General features: G+C 39.1%; 1 protein-coding gene across 3 annotated transcripts in view; it reads left to right on the top strand.

Annotated features, from left to right (window-relative positions):
- Positions 1-16,136, top strand: part of LOC120494794 (mitogen-activated protein kinase kinase kinase kinase 4) — a 152,414-nt gene that overhangs the window by 113,027 nt on the left and 23,251 nt on the right. For all 3 annotated transcript variants that reach the window (XM_039694128.2, XM_039694129.2, XM_039694126.2), the window contains exons 27-29: positions 5,650-5,784; positions 6,537-6,637; positions 11,031-11,180. In XM_039694128.2, the coding sequence (XP_039550062.2) occupies positions 5,650-5,784; positions 6,537-6,637; positions 11,031-11,180 (386 nt within the window). The remainder of the gene's footprint in view (positions 1-5,649; positions 5,785-6,536; positions 6,638-11,030; positions 11,181-16,136) is intronic.

The raw sequence follows: 16,136 nt of genomic DNA, 5'->3' as shown, positions 1-16,136 counted from the left end.
TGAACTGTGTCAGCGAGTCAGAGGCTCGGACCGTATCGGGAAGGCCATTCCAGAGTTTTGGAGCTAAATGCGAGAACGCCCTCCCTCCTTTACTGGACTTCGATATCCTAGGAATGACCAGAAGCCTTGAATTTAGTGATCTTAAGGAACGCGGTGGATTGTAGGGCGAAAGAAGGTCCGTTAAGTACATAGGTGCTAAACCATTTAGGGCTTTATAGGTCAGTAGTAGTATTTTGTAGTTGATGCGGAACTTAATAGGTAACCAGTGTAGAGATGATAAAATCGGTGTTATATGATCATATTTTCTTGACCTAGTAAGAACTCTAGCAGCTGCATTTTGTACTAACTGTAGCTTGTTTATTGAGGATGCAGGACAACCAGCTAATAAAGCATTACAGTAATCTAGTCTCGAGGTCATGAATGCGTGAACTAATTTTTCTGCATCAGAAATAGATAGCATGTTGCGTAGCTTAGCAATGTTTCTAAGGTGGAAAAAGGCTGTTCTTGTAACATATGAAATATGATTTTCGAACGACAAGTTGCGGTCTAGTATAACACCCAGGTCTTTTACTGTTGTGGATAAAGTAACAGGACATCCGTCTATATTAAAGTTGTATTGTGAGAGGTTTTGTGAGTAGTTTTTTGGACCAATAAGTAATACCTCCGTTTTATCTGAATTTAATAGCAGGAAATTACGCGTCATCCAGCATTTTATATCTTTGAGACACTCTGTCATTTTAGATGAGTTAGTGTTTTCATCTGGTCGTGATGAAATATATAATTGAGTGTCGTCAGCGTAACAGTGGAAATTAATTCCATGTTTTCTTATAATATTACCAAGTGGCAGCATATATATTGAGAATAGCAGAGGGCCTAAAACTGATCCTTGCGGTACTCCATAGTCTACTGACGTTATCTTTGATTTTTTCCCATTTAAACAGACAAAATGAGAACGGTCCGATAAGTGCGATCTAAACCAGCTTAATGCCTGTCCCTGAACACCGGTGAAGTTTTGTAGTCGATCCAAGAGTATTTTATGATCTATAGTGTCGAACGCAGCGCTAAGATCAAGTAGGACTAGTATTGAGATACAGCCTTGGTCAGAAGCTAAAAGTAAATCATTTGTAACTTTAACTAGCGCAGTTTCTGTACTATGATGCGGTCTGAATCCTGACTGGAATTTTTCATAGATATCATTTTCTTGCAGGAAAGAGCACAATTGAGCGGACACTACTTTTTCAAGTATTTTGGACATAAATGGAAGATTTGAAATGGGTCTGTAATTTGCCAAGTTATTTGGATCTAATTGCGGTTTCTTAATGAGCGGTTTTATTACAGCCAGCTTGTATATTTTTGGGACATGACCTAAAGATAAAGACGAGTTAATAATATTGAGGAGAGGCTCTTCCACTACAGGTAATAGTTCTTTCAGTAGTTTAGTGGGTATTGGATCTAATAAACAAGTTGTTGGTTTAGATGCAATGATAAGTTTATTTAGCTCCTCCTGTCCTATCGTTGTAAAGCGGTTTAGTTGTTCTAGAGGGTCCATAATTGAAGCAGAATCATAAGACACCATAGCGGATTGTACATTTATAGTTTTGTTTCGGATGCTTTCTATTTTCGCGTTGAAGTAATTCATAAAATCATTACTACTAAACTGTAAAGGTATATTTTGCTCTGGTGATGTCTGTTTATTTGTTAGTCTAGCCACGGTGTTAAATAAAAACCTTGGATTGTTTTGGTTATTTTCGATTAGTTTGCGGAGATGCTCAGCCCTGGCTGTTTTTAGTGTCTTTTTATAACGTGACATACTGTCTTTCCACGCGATTCTAAAGACCTCTAAATTAGTTTGTTTCCATTTACGCTCTAAGTTGCGAGTTTCTCTCTTGATAGCATGCGTAGCACTGTTGTACCACGGTGCTTTAATTTTCTCTCGAACCTTTTTTAATCTAATTGGCGCAACAATATCTAATGTACTAGTAAGAATGGTGCTTAAACTGCTAGTCATTTCCTCTAATTCATCTGTTTGTTTGGGTTCACTTAGCAGCTTAGATAGATCAGGTAAGCTATTTGAAAATCCATCTATAGTGGTTGGAAGGATTGTTCTGCCTGGTCTATAACGTGGCGCAACATGACATATTTCAGCAGTACGTATTATGCAAGTCACCATGTAATGATCAGTGACATCATCGCTTTGCGGTATAATATCTATATCAGTTGGATCGGTTCCATATGATATAATTAAATCTAGTGTATGATTTAGACGATGAGTGGGACCACTGACGTTTTGTTTGACCCCAAAGGAGTTTAATAAATCTGTAAACGCAGCCCCTAAAGCATCATTTGTATTATCTACGTGTATGTTAAAATCTCCAGCAATTATTGCTTTATCGACATTTACCAATAGATCCGAGAGAAAGTCTGCGAACTCTTTTAGGAATTCAGCATATGGCCCTGGAGGTCTATATACAGTAGCCAGGGCTAGAGATAATATAGATTTCCTTCTTACATCTAAGAGCGTAACATTTAGCACAAGTACTTCAAATGAATTAAACCTGTGACCTGTTTTCTGAGTAATATTAAAAATATCTTTATAGATTGTTGCAACACCGCCGCCACGACCGATCAGACGAGGCTCATGTTTATAACAGTATCCTGGCGCAAAACAAAGAAAAGAGTTTTGTACCACTAAAAACAGCACCAAAACCTCGTAATATATTAGTCTGCCAACTAACCAGACATACACACATAACAACTCTCTGAATATTTTAGCATGTTAATGGATATTTTTAAGGGGTTTGTTTGGCCAAAGATTTTAATTCTTTTTAAAAAAAAATTTTAAATCAGCTACTCACCCTTATGTCATTGCAGTATGACTCTCTTTATTCTGTGGAATATAATATGCTGATTTCACGCAGCCGCCATTTTGAAATGGTTCCGGTGGGAAGAAAACCGGAAGGTTCGCTCTTAATCATAGGAGAGTCGCGAATGCAATGGCGTATTGTTGTGTTTAATGTGGAAATTAGTTATTCTAAAAATGTATATACAGTTCTTTCATACTTTAGACTAAATACAGTGAAATTCATTTATAAATAAAATATATATTTTTTTATACATAATTCAGAACGTAAAAAAAGAAACAGGAACGAAGTATATACACATATCCTATATTGGATATTAACATCCAATAGTGTAAATCGCAGCAGCAGATTCAGGTTGGTAGTCCAAGGCATCGTTCTCTATCTGTACTTCTCGATTATGATTTCAATGGCAGCATATAGATGATATTTGGAATGTTGGTAACCAGTTTTGGTTGCCATTAACTTCCTTTTTTTTTCTAGTTGAACATGTGGAAACATACTGAATGGAATTGCATGAGCGAGTTCATTGTCTGTCTTACAAAGTTCATGGAAACACAATATTTTTATTCGTGGAATAATTTGCTTATGTTTCATTAGTACATTCAAACATGTGGTTCCCTTTCGTAGTCACTCCGAGTTACGTCGGATGACAGAGAATGGGGGTTTCGCCTAGAAAGCCAATCCTCTTCGAGTATTAAAAAACGAGCCAATGGCAAATGCCATGGGTCTGTGGAATTTACATAGCGTAACTCACCTCGCGTCCTGAATTATCTCGACGACTGGCTAATCTTAGCTCACTCTCGAGATCAGGTCTGCAAACACAGAGACCTCGTGCTCCGGCACCTAACCCGTCTGGGCCTTCGGGTCAACTGGGAGAAGAGCAAACTTTGCCCCGTGCAGAGGATCTCTTTTCGTGGTATGGAGATAGTCTCGGTCGCCATGTCCGCGCAGCTTACGAGCGAGCGCGCACACTCACTGCTGACTTGTCTTCGACAGTTCGAGGGCAAGAGTGCGGTTCCACTGAAACTTTTTCAGAGGCTCCTGGGGCATATGGCATCCACAGCCGCGGCAACGCCACTTGGATTGCTTCATATGAGACGGCTTCAGCTGTGGCTTCGCGATTGAGTCCCGAGGTGGGCATGGCATCGCGGTACGCTCAGAGTTCCAGTGACTCCGACCTGCCGTCAGACCTTCACGTCTGACGGCAGACGTGAAGGTCTGCCGTCAGACAGACCTTCACGACCTTGAGGTCCCGTGGAGGAACCTCAGCTTTCTACGGGCCGGAGTTCCCCTAGAGCAAGTGTCCAGGCATGTTGTTGTCTACACAGATGCCTCTGCCAAGGGTTGGGGCGCCATGTGCAATGGGCATGCAGCCGCAGGCTTCTGGACAGGACCCCAGTGCCTCATGCATGTCAATTACCTCGAGTTGCTGGCAGTACGCCTTGCCCTGCACCGCTTCCATGCGTTGCTCAAGGGTCAACACGTACTAGTCCGATCAGCCAATACTGCGAAAGTAGCGTACATCAACCGCCAGGGTGGTCTACGCTCTCGCTGGATGTCGCAACTCGCACGCCACCTGCTCTTATGGAGTCAGAAGCACCTGAGGTCCCTTCGTGCTATTCACATTCCAGGAGAGTAGAACTTTGCAGCCGACGAGCTGTTTCGGCTCCGTCCAGTCTCTGGCGAATGGCGACTCCATCCCCAGTCGGTCCAGCTGATATGGGACCAGTTCGGGGACGCACAGATAGATCCGTTCGCCTCCCGGGACTCATCCCACTGCGCCCAGTTTTATTCCCTGTCCGAGGGCACGCTCGGCACAGTTGCACTGGCGCACAGCTGGCCGCGGGGCCCACGCAAGTATGCATTTCCCCCAGTGAGCCTTCTTGCACGGGTGTTGTGCAAGATCAAGGAGGTTGAGGAGCAGGTCATTTTGGTCGCCCCATACTGGCCCACCAAGACCTGGTTCTCCGAACTGATACTCCTCGCGACAGCACCTCCTTGGCCAATTCCTCTGAGGAAGGACCTCCTTTCTCAGAGACGGGGCACCTTATGGCATCCCCGCCCCGATCTCTGGAGGTTACATGTGTGGCTCCTGGATGGGACGAGGCAGGTTTGAGTACCCTGCCACCTGCGGTGGTGGCTACCATCACTTCCGCTATAGCGTCGTCCACAAGAAACGTCTATGCCTGATAAACGTCTAGGCCTCCATTTGAGCCTCTGCAATCAGTTGAGATTAAGTTCCTGTCAATGAAGACAGTGGTCCTGGTTGCACTGACCTCCATCAAGAGTGTAGGGGACCTGCATGCATTCCCCCGTTGACGAAGTGTGCCTGTAATTCGGGCCGGCCTACTCTTACGTGATCCTGAGACCCCGGCCTGGGTATGTGCCCAAGGTTCCTACCACTGCCTTCCAGGAACCTGCAAGCGCTGCCCCTGGAGGAGGCAGACCCAGCCTTGGCACTGCTCTGTCCAGTACGCGCCCTCCGTGCTTACGTAGACAGAACGCAGTGTTTCAGTACCTCAGACCAGCTCCAGCACTAGTTTGTTGAGGATGGCTGTCGCATCGATGAGGCCTTCACAGGGGAGAGTCTAGTTGACACATAATACAGTATATTTGAATAGAAAACTCTAGAAATATTGAACAATTTTATTGCTTACTGTATTTTTTGATCAAATAAATGCAGCTTTGGTGAGCAGACGAAACCATTCTTTCAAAACCATTGAATCTTCTGGCCGGTAGTGTACAGATATAGCTTGAATCTAATTTATTGTTTGTTTCTTGTGGAAAGGTAAGAAAAACAAGCTGAGGCTGTACTACCTGTCCTGGCTGAGGAATAAGATCTTGCGTAATGATCCCGAGGTGGAAAAGAAACAGGGCTGGACCTCAGTGGGAGATCTGGAGGGATGTGTCAGCTACAAAGTAGGTGAGTCCATTTTAAATATGTTTTTGTTTAATGGACTTTACCAACCAACATCAGTGCGCTACATCTCAGGCAGTTTTACAGTATACAAAGGCTGAACTTCTTTTAGAGCAGACATTCAAGGTAAGCCAATAAAACATGCTAAGTGTAATTAAAAACACTGACCGTTATTAATATACACACACTGCATGGAAATACCTTGTGAACTTTATCTAGCAAACCCGAAGAGGAAGTATGATCAGTCCTGTAAAGTAGCAAGTAGCCTGACAAATCTTACGTTTGGATCATAAAGGCTGGTCTTTCAGGGGTGATTTTTGTATTTATAATCACAGAATGACACAAAAATAGAGCAAATTCAGATTTCAGTGTCATAATTGTGGTTTTGAAACAACATGCAGTTGTGATACCAGAAGTCTCCAAGTGAACCTTGGTGCTGGACCTACATTTTTTGTCTTCTATATATAGTGTATATATTAGGGGTGTAGCGGTACACAGAAGTCACGGTTGGGTATGTACCTCAGTTTTGGGGTCACAGTTTAGTACAATTTGTGTACAATAGGAAAGATGGTCAGTTTAGTTTTATTTCCAAACCATTAGTATGTTCTGGCAGCTTTGATTGGGTGGGACAGTGCCAGCCTGGTCCTTATGTGGCCTCGCCACTGGTTCTATAATAATCTAAGTTAGAATGGTTTGATAAATGTCTTTCTTGCATGTAATCTCCATTTTGATTATCATTTAACACTTATTTCTTTCAGTTCGGTATGAAAAGATCAAGTTCCTGGTCATCGCCTTGAGGAGCGCAGTGGAGATCTATGCGTGGGCTCCCAAGCCATACCACAAGTTCATGGCTTTCAAAGTAAGTCTCGTATGCTAGTAGAAATGATCTGTGTGAAATGTCATAAAGTATGCCAAAACATTTTTGCCTATATTTCATAACTGTATATAAAATTAATAAAAATAGGAAATTATGAGAAACAAAAGAGAGTGATATTACCACAATGCCAAAGTCGCATTCTCATTAAAAATAATTAAAATGAGTAATAATTAAATGGTAACACTTTACAATAAGTTTCGTTAGTTAACATTAGTTAATGTATTAACTAACATGAACTAACCATGAGCAATACATTTGTTACATTATTTATTAATCTTTGTTAATATTAGTTCATAAATATACAGCTGTTGATTGTGTGTTCATGTTAGTTCACAGTGCATTAACTAATGTTAACAAACACAAACTTGGCTTTTAATAACGTATTAGTAAATGTTGATAATTAATATTAACTTAGATTAATAAATGCTGTAGAGGTAATATTCATTCTTAGTTCATGTTGTCTAAGGTAGTTAACTAATGCACCTTATTGTGAAGTGTTACCTATTAAATTATAAAAAAAAAAAGTATTTGTTATAGTGGACTTTTATTTCCAGACCATTAGTATATTCTGGCAGCTTTGATTGGGTGGGACAGTGCCAGCCTGGCCCTTATGTGGCCTCGCCACTGGTTCTATTGTAATCTAGGCTAGAATGGTTTGATCAATGTCTTTCTTGCATATAATCTCCATTTTGATTATCATTTAACACTAACTTCTTTCAGTTAGGTATGAGAATCAAGATCAAGTTCCTGGTCATACGTTATGCTTTATTTTATTATTAAGAACATATTTTTTATTGAATTTTACAACAGATTTAACAAAAGAACATAACATACACTTAATTACAAACATAAATTACTCAAATCCCTCCCTCTCCACATTAACCCTGGCAGTTGGTTAAAATAAAATTATATATATAATACTTTAAATTGCTATATATCACACACTCTTGTTAAGCATTAGGCATATACTACAACTTCACACATCTATCATCTATAACCTCTTCAATATCCCCTTTCTTTAAAGGGGTCATAAAACGTACATGCACACATGCACTTTGTCAAGTTGATTGTACTGAAATGTGTGTTGGCAGTGCCTGTACACAACCATCATATAATGATAAAATCTATCCAGTGTTTTTGTTTTAATCTCCTTATATGTTTTCCTCTGCCTCAATTCGAGCCGTTCGTTTTTGTGACCTCACTAAATCGGACGCCCCTCCCACGGTTGTTGATTGACAGCAGCGTTTCAACACAGACACATACCTGAGCAAGCTGTCATCATAGTCCGCCATTGTTGATACACTGGAGCAGAATGGCGTCCAAGCCATTGTGGTGTTCTGTTCTTGGGTGTAATAACGAACACATTCGTTTTGATGTTCCTAAATCTGAATTTCGAAGGGAGTATTCCCACGTGCAACGTCACTGATGAACGTCAATGATTCGTGTATCATTTCTCACCAGACTGCTTTATAAACGAGGATCAGTATTAAGCTGGTATTGCTAAGAAGCTGCTTCTTAAAAAGAATCGGTACGAATTATTCATGTTCCTGCTGCACCTCCTGAAGAAGTGAGTGTTAAATTGAATATTTTATATTAATCTATTTTTATATTAATCGCTTACACGCTTCACGATGACTGCGGCTAAGGTTTACTCTCAGGGTACATTATGGCATGTTTTCTAAAAGAACGTTCTCAATATAATTCATAATCCCATGTTTATAATGTGAACAACGGGTTATGGTTATTATGTTATTACAAACTGAGTACGTATACATCAGTAAACACATAGCGTTCGTATATCTCACCAAGTTACTCTACTCGCTTTGTGTCAAAACACAGCAGAACAGAGGGGTGGATTGAGCGAAACTCATTATTATTTAAAGGCTTATGCACTGAAACGGCGTGCTGAAAACAGAGCTGTTTTTGACCAGGTAAAATGAATGTTTTCTTACAATACTAATGAGAATTTTTAATTAAAGTAAGTTACCCTGCCAGTACATACAAAGATAGATCAAAGTTACATTATATTAACCAACCATTTAGAAACGTCCTGTTCAAGCCTTAATGGGCTCTATGCACGGCGTTTTTTCCGGTGAAGGTCTAAGGATGCTCGATAACTTCCGCCGATCGTAGAGTCCAATGCTATACCAATAATTTATATTGGTTTTTATACTCTATGGCTATACTAAAGAAATGTTAGTCCCAAAAAAAGACAAAACAGACACCCCTTACTTTGTTTATTCTTCTTTGTTTATTATATTAAATAAACATAACCATATATAAAATTACATCTAAACATATTAAAGTTTCGTTTCAAAGACGGGAGGACAGTAAATTTTGATGACTCTGCAATAATCCCGTTTTCCTCCACTTTAAATCTCCCCAACCGGAAACTGAAGAGCAGCCTTGCGTCAAATGCGGAACTTATGCGTGCATATAGCCTATTGTCGAACTTCTTTGGGCCGCCATCTTGTTCTGGTTCTGACTCCAGTTTAAACTGATACGGTTGCACAGATTCTCTCGCTGCCATTCTCTCTCCCAAATATCCCCTCAACTGTTGTCAAGGCAACACTCCACGTGCGTTGTGTCAAAACAGTACAGAACAGAGGAGGTGAGTGAGCGAAACTCATTATCATTTAAAGGCATATGCACTGAAACGGCATGCTGAAAACAGAGCTGTTTTGACCAGGTAAAATGAACGTTTTCTTACAATACTAATGAGAATTTTTAATTAAAGTATATTATAAACTTTTCATTTAGACACCAAAGAATCAAATTAACTTGTATGAGAATGGCATTATAGGACCCCTTTAACAAATCTCAAAAACATCTCGCAAATTTCATAAAATTCAGAAGGCTTTTCTCTTGATGTAAGCTGCTCAAGGGCCAAACTAGATATCAAGTTTTTCAGCCAATGTCCAAGGGAAGGACAACTTGTATTCTTCCAGCAAAGGGCAATTGAATACCTGGCTTGTAGTAGGCACAAATTTTACATGCAATTTTAATAATGCTGATTTTATTTTTTTAAAGAATTATGTGAGTTACCGAGCAAGTTAAATATAGCTTTCCAGTAGCTCGAACAGTAGAGCGTTGGCAAGGTCATGGGTTCGATTCCCAGGGAAAGCAAGAACTGATAACAATGTAAATGTGTACCTTGAAATACAACGTAAGTCACTTTAAATAAAAGCTTCTGCCAAATGCATAAATGTAAACTATGTCAGAAAAACTTTGCCAAAAAGTCTTTATTAATCAATAGTCTGTCCCAGTAATCATAATGTGTGTATAAATGAACAAATACTTTTAGTGTTTTACTGCCACTAGTGGAAACCACAGTGAATTGTAAAGAAAGGGTTGAAACATAAAGTTTTCTGAGATTGCTGGTACAGTACCTCCATAATTGATTCAAGCCCCGGCTCAGGAGACAGTTTTTGTTATAACCATACTTTCTTATGTGATATTTCTAATCACCTGCTGTTTACATTTATATTTTTCCATTAAAAAAAAGAATAGGATAGTGTAATGATAGATAGTGTATCTGGAGTGTTTTTGGAAATGGGTCATTTTTGAGTACGTGTCCTACTTCACCGCTGTCCTGAGAGACTTACTCTATTTCTGACATGAAGTTCTGCCGTTTTTATTTATAACATTTAGATCAGATTGTTGTCATTCCCATTTTTATGGACATGAAAACATAGTATGTTTAGAAAATGTCATTGAAAATGTTATTTTTTTTTAAAGAAATTGTTATCTGAAGCTGGTTCTTCCATTTGGTGTAGCAATGTTGGTGTACAAAGTTCTGACGGATAAATGAAATGTGAAATGCAAATTCTTTTTTAGATAATATATTACAGTATATGAAATTTTGAAGTCAGCAAAATTGCTAATAATTATTTATGACTCATAATTGTTTTCTTGAAAGAGTTACTTCCAGAGCTCAACACTTCCTACGCAGCCCAAAAAACACCATTCACTGGATCTCAACTGAAAATACAACTGTGACATCCTCTGGTTTCTGATGTCAGAAGCCCAAAAGCAGTGCTCACACCATCAGCGTTTTCCCTTAACAGAATTAAAGCCGATACTGTATAAAACAGAATCTATTCTCACATTAGCTGTGAATATATCCTGTAACCAAAGATGAGTGGAGAACAGTGAACACTGACTGGATGTAAAACCTCAAGTCTTTGTGTGTTTCACAAGTGTGTGTGTTCTTGTATTCATGGTTTAAACTTGCCATAGGTAATACAACGTAAACATGGTTAATGTTAATGAGACTTCCTGTGTCCTCGTATTCCAAAAGAAACCACTAGATTTTATGTCCATCCTTTGTTTATTCTTCAGTAGAGTAATTCAGTTGTGCTTTATCTTCGGTCAGTCCTTCAGCTCACTGCCTCAGAAGCCCCTCTCAGTTGACCTGACGGTGGAGAATGGACAGAGGTTAAAGGTCATCTATGGGTCTCACTCTGGCTTTCATGCTGTTGATGTGGATTCAGGGACGCCATTCGATCTGTACCTGCCCAGTCATGTGAGTATCCCAGCAAGCACTTGTACCTGTAGTAGTGCAACTGTCTGTTGTAATTAGATTTTATTTAAAGGTTTTTGGGTCAAGCTAGCATGCCAGGTCACTGACAAAATCAAGCAAACATCTAATGAGGTCAGCTGTAACATTGTGTTGAAATAAATTGGCCAATGTTGTCTGCACTGATAGCGGGACAATGTTTTGTGGATTTATCACCACTGAAAATGGTTAAGAGCATACATTCACAAAAACACTTAACTGATACTGTATGCATACATTAAAACTAAAATGTGCCAGAACATTTTATTTAGCATTTTGAAAATGAGTGTCCCGCCATAGTACTGCTTCTGTTTTATAGGAAGTATACTTTTTTTTAATTTATTTTTTTGTTTGTTATTTTAGTATTTTACCATCACTTTTGCACTCATTTCAGAACCGTGATGTCATGTTTAAAACCACTCTTGTAACAGCTTGACCAATTTTCACAACACTGCATGGTGCATTCACATCTTTAAATAAACCTTGCACTTGCAGAATCATTTGTTTATCATCATGAAATATCTCAGTGAAACGCTGTGTCAGTAATTAGTATCTTGTGTGCGGGAGTCCTAAATGAATGTTCCTGTGTAGTTTGTACAATCATTAAATATTGTTGTATAATACATATGATAGATATTTCATTGTGGTACTACATGCTATAAAAGAGCTAGTAGAGAGAATATTACAGTAAGGCTGCTACCTCATAGTCAACTAAGCATTCATTAACAAAAAGAAGCTTGGTCATCTAAATTTAAATCAGTTGGTCACAAAATAAAATAAAAACGTTGCCACGCAGTGATAGGTCGCTAGCGTGGCCGGATCATGCGGTAATATGTCGGAACATTTCGAGAGAGTAAAGAATGACCACAAAAGGTGACGTGCAACCTCAAACAAGACATATTTTAAAACATGCAAGTAGCAGCCTAACGTGATCCACTTTACATGGCTGTATCGCTAACATAACCCTAGCTAATGTTATGCGCATATTAGGCGCATAAGTGTCTGTGCGGAGTGTGGAAGCTAATAAGTACCCCTCTTACTGCACAACATGTTTAACTGGAACACACTAAGCCGACTTCAGAGAACAAGCGTGATGAAAACTGACAGTTTTGTCGGCTGCGCCTGGACCAAAAAGCTGCGCTTCACTGCAAAGTAACGACCACTTTCAAGGCCCAGAAAAGTAGTAAAGACATCGGTGAAATAATATCTAATGTGACACCAGTGATTCAATCATAATGTTATGAAGCGACGAGAATACTTTTCTTTATTATAAATTTGTAAGACAAGTAGTTTCTTGAGGGTTGATTTGTGAAGAAGGACTACACTCCTGCGCACATATATATTCAAACTCGCATACCTATGGACTAGTATTGTAATTTTACACAAAAGTGACGGTTCGGTTTTCCCACGGTTTTGTCGTCTCGGTTCGGTTCAGAAAGCTAAAATTGCTTCTTTTTTTCAAACAGTGGTTTAAAGGTGGAATACCTAAGATTTAGATGCCGCTAGAGGGCGCTACATTCAAAACAACAACACCGGCTTTGCTTAATGACGATGTGGAGAAACGCGGTTGATGGGAACTGTTGTTTTCAACTCCACCGTGGATAAATCAGTCAGACGGGAATCGAAAATTAGTTGTCATGGATGAGGTAAAGTTCGATTTCTAGAAAAGTCAGGTTTAAAAGTAAAATAGTTATCACAGATGTTACTATACGAGTCACTGGACGAAGTGACTTATTTTTGTCTCAAATCGTTGCTAATGGATCCTGACTTCGCCCTATGCTGCAATATGCATTTAGTTTTGCATTCATTTACAGAAATCAGCTGCTTGAATAACAATAGCTGATATTATTAGATTTTTCAGGTGAGATTCTCAATTCATTCAGTGAACGGATGCTCTGAGGTAAAGTTTTCAGAATGCAAACTCAACAACGATTGTATTTAATTGTACAGTACAATCATAACATAGAACAGACATTATCTTCATTTCATGTCATTAAACATAACAATATTGCTGGCCATACACTGATGAGAAAGTGCGCGCCCGGTGTTCGATAACGTTACTGTGGAGTTGTCCTAAACGTGGCGCGACGCTTCTCGTCCGGTGTGCGACCCCCTTTACAGCCAACAGTTCACATTCCGAGAATAAATGAAAAGAATAATTGTGCTCCATTCCATAACAAATGCGCGAAACAAGCGGACGTTTGTTGCTTGATAGACGCTAACGCACTACTACAACTTCCGCATTTGTCCAGGACTACACGTAGTACGAGCGGAAACCGAGGTAACGTGGATATGACGCAATTGACTGGCAACTCCCTGCTCACACGCCCCGTTTCCTTGGTTAAAATATAAATTTTCTCGCGATTTAAACATTGTTTGAAACATTTGGAATATTGTAAGTTATCATCTTAACTAAATATATAACACTGGCCTTGTGATTTTGGGATATTTTAATGCAAAAATCTTAGGTATTCCACCTTTAATGAAAAAAAATGTGTCTTTGTCTTTAAATTAATTAAATTACAATTAAACGTTTTGCAAGGGTTAAAATAAATCTGCTAATGTTAACTATATAGAGAGCCGCACATTACTATAACATTAAAGGTTAACAACAGAGCCTACACTTTTAGCCTAGATTCAGATTCTATTTATTGTTTAGATATAATAATCAACACATTGTATGAAAACATGTAAACTGAACATAAGGCAGTAAGACAATGTTTTTACTCTAATTTGTTTGTGAAATATAATAATTGACACAGTTGCTGTCATTTTCATGAAAGATATTTTAAACCAAATTAAATAATCAAGATTAACAGGTTAAGGAAAATATAATATGTAGGCTAATGTAGTGCATTTGAAGAGTTCAGATGCAAAAGCCTCTAAATGCCATTTGAAATTTTCTTCTTTAATGATGATTTTTGTCAAACTTATATATTTAAGTTCAGTAATTTCACTTAAATAACAATTAATAGGTAATTATCATTGCCATTTATGTGAAATCACTGAACTTAAATATACAGGCTTGACAAAAATCATCATTAAAGAAGAGAATTTCAAATGGCATTTAGAGGCTTTTGCATCTGAACTCTTCATTTATTTAGTGCAAGAGTTATGCTGCGTTCACGTGCTATGGAAAGTAGGATATTTTCCACTTGTGAACTGGTATTTACCAGTGTGTTGCGTTCAAGTGCTTTTGTTGTCGTAATGCGGTAAAAAGATGGAGATCCAGACCTGTTATTTAGCTAAATCTATTTTAGATTGCTTAAGTCATCTGCAACTGCAAGAAAATGATTTATCAAAAGGTAAATAATATGCTATATATATTTTCTAGATCATGAAAAGTATATATATTTTTACCATTCACTTGCGGTACTCTCCGCCATTTTAAAAAGTTCAAAGGTTATCTCATCTCGGCAACTCGTCCATCAAAATATTCTACGAGTTGCCCAGTAGAAAATACCACATGAGGGGGTGTTCATGTGCATTTTCCACGTCGGCTTTTGGTATTTACCATAATTACCATAGCACATGAACGCAGCATTAATTTCTCTAGGTACCAACAAGTTGTGGACACTGAATGACTTCTGCTGAGGTAAATATAATGCTAGTGACAAGCTATGCTGTTTTATTGACCTCTTTCCGCTGCTGAAACACTAATTGAGCGATTACACAAGTTATGATGCCTTTCTGTAAGTTCACTGTATCTTTCAACATACCTTCAGGAACAACATTCATGTTTAGTCTGTGAATGAGGAAGAGATGATCGCGTTTACTCGCTCTGCCACTTGAAATGTGGAGCTAGTACAGTGATCTGTCATGCCATATCAAAGAGTGCCAAAACGGCATTTATTGTTTGAATTTCGTGATCAAATAGCAAAGATTACACCTTACTTATTATTATCGGTGTTAATGGGGATTAGGCTACAAAACTGAATTTGTTGTGTAAACATAAGACATGAGGTCCTTATGAGGTCCCAGGAGCCGGGCCGGGGTAGCAGGGCGTGTTCGGTACGACATGAGAGTATTGCGTTTCGAATCGTGGGTTCTGTATCACGGTTTTTCGGTTCGGCTCTAATATCGTTACACGCCTACTATGGGCCGAACATGTGATGGCGCATGTGCGCATCATCTGCGTTTTCGCGGGTTTGCATTTTTGAGGTTTTGCGCAGAGATAACGGATAATCGTTTGCACCTTCTAACCTATTTCAGGGAGTGCATTCTCGAGACACCAGGCACTTTTTGTTTTGTGCAGATGGGCAGCCGGAGCGTGTTAAAAGTTTTTCTGTTAGAACGGTGTCGTGTTAGCGCCCCCTAAGTTAATGATCTTCGCAACGGAATTGAATCAATCAAAACTAACTTTAGCTGGACAACGACTTGACAATCTTAATGCTGTTGTAAAGCCTAAACAATCTGTTATGGTAATTTCTATTACCACTGTAAAGCTGCTTAAACAATCCATACTGTTAAAAGTGCTTTATAAATGAGGGTGACTTGAATTTTTGACCCCATTTACACCTGGTATTAAAATGCGATCTGTATCCAGATAAGTTATCCGGATAATAAAAAATGCATGTTAATGCAAGGTGTAAATGCGCTGTGATCGGATCTGCCTGACCACATCTGGAGGTAGTCTGGCTCGCATTGTGTCCGGATCTTTACTAGGTGTAAACTGGTTGTTGAAACCACATATGTATATGTTACTCCTCCCAAAAATGCAAAAAAAATAAACGAGTGAGAGCTTGTTATATATGCAATATGTCATGTTAAGCCGCCTTTCCACTGCACACGACAAACGACCACCGTCAGACCGGAAGTCATTCATTTCCAATGGAGAGTCTTACGGGAGCTGCGGGGAGTTCCGATCATATGCGTATGCGGAAAATTCTGATCCGTTTTGAGCTTTGGATCCGTTGAAATATC

The sequence above is a fragment of the Pimephales promelas genome, chromosome 9, assembly GCF_988280905.1.
Source record: "Pimephales promelas chromosome 9, fPimPro1.hap1.1, whole genome shotgun sequence".
Lineage (NCBI taxonomy): Eukaryota > Metazoa > Chordata > Actinopteri > Cypriniformes > Leuciscidae > Pimephales > Pimephales promelas.
The sequence above is the reverse complement of the archived record's forward strand: the minus strand, read 5'-3'. Positions and strand labels throughout refer to the sequence as shown.